The sequence below is a fragment of the Manacus vitellinus genome, unplaced genomic scaffold (assembly GCF_001715985.3).
Source record: "Manacus vitellinus isolate BGI_N305 unplaced genomic scaffold, ASM171598v3 scaffold_97_pilon, whole genome shotgun sequence".
Classification (NCBI taxonomy): domain Eukaryota; kingdom Metazoa; phylum Chordata; class Aves; order Passeriformes; family Pipridae; genus Manacus; species Manacus vitellinus.
Window position 1 is genome coordinate 968980 of NW_021940906.1, and position 5855 is coordinate 974834.

A 5855-nucleotide genomic window follows, 5' to 3' on the forward strand; every position below is an offset into this window, starting at 1 on the left:
TGGAGGCCTCTGCAGTGGGAGCAGTCACTGCGCCACAAGAGCTGTCACTGTGCTCACGAGCGTGGTCACTGTACCATGGCAGTGGTCACTGTGCCACAGGAGTGGTCACTGTGCAGGAGCGGTCACTGAGTGGCCAGGGTGGTCATTGTGTGGCAGGAGACATCAGTGGAGTGGTCACTGTGCAGACAGAGGGGGCCAGCGCAGAGGGAGAGGTCAGTGCAGCGGTCACTGCAGGACGGGAATGGTCACTGCGCGTGGGAGCGCAGACCCCGCCCCCAGCACAAGCCACGCCCCTTAACAGGCATGGTCCCGCCCACTCCCGAAGCCCCGCCCTTCTGCGTGTTCCGCCGGGTACCCCCCCCTCCCCCCTCGCCCGTCCGGCGGGGACCCCCGAGCGGACAGGGACAGGCACAGCGACAGGGACAAGGGACGGGGGCAGGGACAGAGACAGAGACAGCGACAACGACAGGAACGGTTTATTTATCCCACCGCGAGGCGCGGGAAGGGAATCCCGGTGTTCCCACACTGGTCGCAGTCAGGGGAGCGCTGCCTGCGGGGAGAGGGTGGGCCCTCCCGCCCCGGCAGCAGCGGCCTCGCGTGGCTTCAGCCGTAATGAGCCCCAGCAGGACCAGCAGCCCGGCCCCCAGCGCCAGGCGCACTGCGTTGCACAACGTGTAATCTGCAGGGGACAGGAAGGGACGGTCACTGGGAGCCCCTGGGAGGAGTCCCCCAGGAGATCCCAGACCAAAGGTATCCTCCAAGGGGATTCACAGGGCAGTGAGGGAAAAGAGACACAAGGATAAGGGGACACACTGGGGAGTTCCTGGGCTAAAGAGAGATAAAGAGAAGTTCACAGGGAGCAAAGGGAGCCCCATGGGCTCCTGTCAGCTTCACCTCCCACATCCCTGTCTCCTGGAACACCCTCTACTCATAGCCTCTCACCTGTCACCCCACCCATTGGCACCAAAGGAACATTGAGGTGGCCCTCAGCTGCTCCTGCCAGCCAGACGGTGCCACTGAGCTGTGACAAGACATATGATTCTCCGTGGGGCTGGTAGGTGCGGGGACAGTGTCCTCTGACTCTTACCCCCAACTGTCAGCCTAGTGACCTTGTGTCTATAGGGTCTGTAGGTCATCTGTAGGGTCTTGGGGAGTTGGCCAGGCTCAAACAGCTGAAGGAAGCTGAAATCCTCTGCTCGGATCCCTCTTACAGCTGCTTTCCTCCCTTAAATCCTCTTTTCTAGTTCCCCCAGGATGTGACAGATTGCAAGGAGGAAGAGAAGAGTAGGATGTGGCTGGGGGGATGTCTCACCTCTCACCACCAAATCCAGGGTCTTGCTGACAGCAGACCATTCTATTGAAGCATTCTTGGTGAAACACTGGCAGCTGTAGTGGCCCCCCTCACCTTCCTGCACATGGGAGAAGTTGTAGTCATCTTGTTCCCTTGAGAGTACTTGGGCTCGGATCTGGCCCTCCAGGTACAGGAAACAGCCAGTACTGCGGTGTGGGGAGGTGCAACGGAATATCACATGAGTTCCTGCAGTCACCTCATGCCCAGGCAGGACAGAGAGGTTGGGTCCAGGGAGACGGATCCCTGGGGGGACAAGAGAGGGCTTGAGAAGACATACAGGGCGTTGACATGGTGCCAGGAGCCATCAAGATCTCCAGAAACCCATCAAAAGGCTTAGATGAAGGTGCAGATGGTCCCCACCTCTCCAAGCCAGGGAAAAAGAGAAATCCCCTGCCCATCATATGGATAGGGAAGCCAAGTGTCTGCATGCATCCCAGTCTGCACATAGGGCATGTGACCCCGCAAGAAGGGGTAACAGCACATCTCTCACCTGTCACCACGACATCCAGGCCATCGCTGCGAGCCAGCACAGTGCCTCCCTCCAGGTAATGGCAGTTGTAGGTACCCGTGTCCTTGTAGGTGGCATTAGAGATGGAGAACTCGGCCCTGCTGCCACTCTGCTCCAGGGTACGGAGCTGGTGGCCATCCTTGTACAGCATGAAGTTCCCATTGCCATGCTGGCAGCTGCAGCAGATGGTGGTGGAGCCTCCTGGTGGGATCACCCCAGGTGGCTTCAGGAAGATGGAGATTGTTGGAGCACCTGCACAGGGAGAGAGAGATGCTGCCAGACAGACAGGGAGCCCCCAGCAGCTGCCCTGACATGAGCCTGGGGCTGCCTCTGGGCACAGTCTCCACACAAGGGTGAGTTTTGTTCCATGGGGCTGCAGAACTGCCCTGGGAGATGGGTGGGGACCAGAGATGAGTCCAAACTCCCCAACTACCTCCTCAAGATACTCACTTGGTGTAGCCTTGCTCTGTACCACCAGCCAAGCACCTGCAAGAGAAGCAGCTGTGTAACATCTATGTGAAGTCTCTGGATGCCTCCTGCCACCCTCTGGGAGCCTGCACAGCCTCTGGCACTCACCGAAGGCCAACACATGGGTCACAGGCAGCATTGTATTCCTCTTGGCTCTCTCAGTACTCGACTCAGCAGGGCTTCTTCAGAGGAAGACACTGGCTAGGAGGCACTGAGCAGCTGGGTGGCTTCTTGTGGGTCCTGATATGACCTCGTTGCCACAACCCACCTTCTGTCGCACAACTTGGGTTTCTGCAAACACAAATGCAGGGCTGAGATGGTTGAACTGGAACCACAATGTCCTAGTCACATGCCTGGGTCTGGGCCCCCGTGATGACTTGGTCTTAGGATCCTGCAGACCCTGGGAGAAAAGCCCTCAGGACTTTTTGTTTCTCTTTCTTAGTTCCGGTCACTTGGTGGGGAAATGTCTTCCTTCTGCCTTGTGAAATAGGGAGTTGTTTTGCAACTGCAAAACCACAGGCTTGGTGGCTCAACAGAATGGAGTAGGACGGGAGGAACTTGGCTTCCCTTTTGGCCTTCTCGGGGGATGATTTTTCCCCTGGCCTGCAGTGTCTGTCATTGGAGGAGGGACAGCAATACCTCCAACCTGTAGGTCTGGATGCACCTTTCAGGAATGGTCTCAATCCCCATCCACCCAGGCTTCCTCATTCCCGCACTGGAGCAATGGAACATCCTTATTCCACATTGCTGCTCTCTTCCACCCCTCCCGGAGCCAGACCTCCAACCTCAGCTGCATCTTGACTGGGCTGGCCAGGGATGTAGACAGAGCTCCTTTTGGCTATAATGTACGTCTGATTAAACAGGGGAAGTCACATCTCCAGGTGATGTGGGAGCAGGGAATGGATGGATTGTGGCACTGGAGTTGTGTGGGACACGTGGCAGCTTGTCCAGTGGTCCTGCTCTGAAGGCTGCAGCGTCTGTAGCTCCCTGTCCTCCTGTGAGCTGCGGGCAGCATGTCCTGCCCCCTCTTGTGTGTGCAACCTCTGCCACAGTTGGCCACAGCAGGAAAAGTCGGGAGGACTCCAGGCTGGGCAGCTGGGGTTTATATGGGTGTAACCCAGAGGGGAAAGGCAAAGTGGCCGCTGGACTTCTCCAGAACCCCTGTGGTCCCTCCTAGACTCCCTCCACCCTTTGCTTTCTTCCCCCTTCAGCCCTTTCGGTCTCCCTTGGAGATATCATGGACTAGGAGAAGTTTGGGCAGTAGGGTGCCCTATGGCCTCCTCCTGGCCCCTCCTGGGCACCTCCTCTGGCCCCGTCTCCTGACTAACCCCCTTTTGCCTCCCCCAGGCTCGACTGATTCTTGGCACCTCCTTGGAGAGCCTCCCTTCAGGCCCATTCACCTCCACAGCCTCCACTGGCCACAACAAACTGCTCTGGTCTTACCAGAGCCCAGAGGAGAACGACCTCTGGCCCACCCTGCAGGCTCTGCCCTGGCTCTCTCCATCCAGGATGGAGTTGGTGGCATTGCCATGGGGCTCATCCATGGGCATATTGGACTCCTTGTGCCCTTCTGGAGAGGGGCACATCCCTTGGCTGGAGACCAGCCTCTGGGTTGCACATCCAGGGCATGGGACTGAAATAGAAAATGAAATAAAATATTAGCTATTTAGCTATGTAGGTGTGACTTTGCAAAATGTAAAACTGCTTAAAAGTTTCTGCCCAAACTGTGGGCAATTAAGATAAAATAGCTTAGAGAATAGGGAAGGCTTTTTAGCACACAGAGAGGGGTGGGGAACCTGAAACTGCTTGAAATGATAAAACTTTATGTAACTACTCTATAATGGTAAGAATAGGAGGTAAAACTAAGTGTCTATTTAGATAAGGCAGACTGCAAAAAGAGAGTGTGTGTGTAGATAATTTTAAACTTGCTACTTTCAAACTGTATAAAAAGCTATGGTATTTCTTGGCACAGTGGAGTGCACTGGGGAGAACACCTGCCCCTTTACATTCCCCAGCCGTAATAAAAGTGCTTTTCAGATTGTTCAAAGGTTTCTTTGAATCAGGACCATGGAAAGGGCTTCCCCCTCTGTCACCACTGTTAGAAGTTACTGCATCCAGCAGCCCGAAGAAGACGAGGCTGCCACAGCTCCGAGCCCCCAGGTCCAACCAATTGTGGAGCCATCATAGGACACATAGGGATACACACAGCCAACCTCACAAATCCATACAGGTACACACCCCCTCACACAAACAGCACCATCAGCCTCATCCCGCTGAGCAAGATGTGGCCCTTATTCTTCCCCTTGAGGCACATTTGAGCTTAAATATAAAAGGCTTTAATGAACAATGTATTGTCTGAGTCCTACTACCATGAAGCACCTACCTGCACACCACTGCGGTCAGGAGCAAGGGGACAGAAGGAAGAGCTGAGGAGGTTTCCTTTGAGACGTGTCCCCCTGAAATCTGTCCTACACTCCCCCTAAAGCAGCATGTCCTACAGGTTACTTTTTCACACATTCCAAGTGGTTTCTATGTCTTTATGGTCTTCGTACAGCCTGTGGTCTGCAGTCCAAATAGCCTCAATGTGGTCTCCTTGGGGTTCTTGTGTGGCCTGTGCAATCAGTGTGATGTCCTCTGGTCCTCACGTAGTCTGTAATAGTCCATAGGGCCTAAATTGGTCTTATGTGATCTGTACAGTGCAAGTGATCTCTGTATGGTCCCCATGATCCATTTGATATGGCTCCTTCATCCAGGACAGTTGAGATGATTCTGAAGACCTGTCATAGGCAGGAGACCAGAAACTGGGTCTCCCTGGGGTCCCTCTCCCTTCCGGCCTTGTCCTGAACACTGATGTCCCCCAAGGAACCTGTGGACACTCACTGGTGTGCTGTCCTGCTGGAGCAGCCAACACCCTGTAGTGGGACGGTAAGTGACAGAAAGATGAAGGGATGGATGGATGGATGGATGGATGGATGGATGTAGAGGGTCTGTGAGACCCTGGTCTGAGATAGTTGCCCTCCACAATCACACAGCCTCTTCCTATATCTTCCTGGATGAATGTCTGGCTCCCATATGTGGCCCTCAGGTATGTCTCGGTTCCTCCACACCCTTAACATATGTATTGTCCCTCAGTTCTCACCTGGACACATGTCCTGGTCCTATCTCACCCTAGAAACCCCCGTGGATGGCCACAGAACCAGTTCTGTGCCCAGCCGAGTCCACGACTTGGATCCTTGCTGGCCCTCAGGCCCTCATCAGGCCCTCTGTCCCTGACTGCCCCAGGCTCAGGGACTCTGCAGGACAGGGACCGCCCACGTCTTTCATTCCCCAGTGCCAATGCCCCTAGAGATACCTTTCTCAGTGCCCTCCATGTCCTCAGCTCCTCCCATTCCTTCCATCCCCGGCTGTGTGTGCAGCGGGGAATCGAAACTGTTGAGCCGGGAATCGAAACTGTTGAGCCGGGAATCGAAACTGTTGAGCCGGGAGGCGGGGCCAGTGCCAGGGAGCGAGAGGCGGACCGGGACGGTG

General features: G+C 55.4%; 1 protein-coding gene across 1 annotated transcript; it reads right to left on the reverse strand.

Moving 5' to 3' along the window:
- Positions 1-476: 476 nt before the first annotated feature.
- Positions 477-5778, reverse strand: LOC103767399 (leukocyte immunoglobulin-like receptor subfamily B member 5). Its single transcript, XM_008934537.2, has 6 exons — positions 5680-5778; positions 2436-2618; positions 2310-2345; positions 1842-2111; positions 1313-1594; positions 477-679 (listed from the first exon to the last, which is right to left on the reverse strand). The coding sequence occupies exons 2-6, from the start codon at positions 2464-2466 to the stop codon at positions 477-479; spliced, it is 822 nt and encodes a 273-aa protein (XP_008932785.2). The 5' UTR covers positions 2467-2618; positions 5680-5778.
- Positions 5779-5855: the final 77 nt, after the last annotated feature.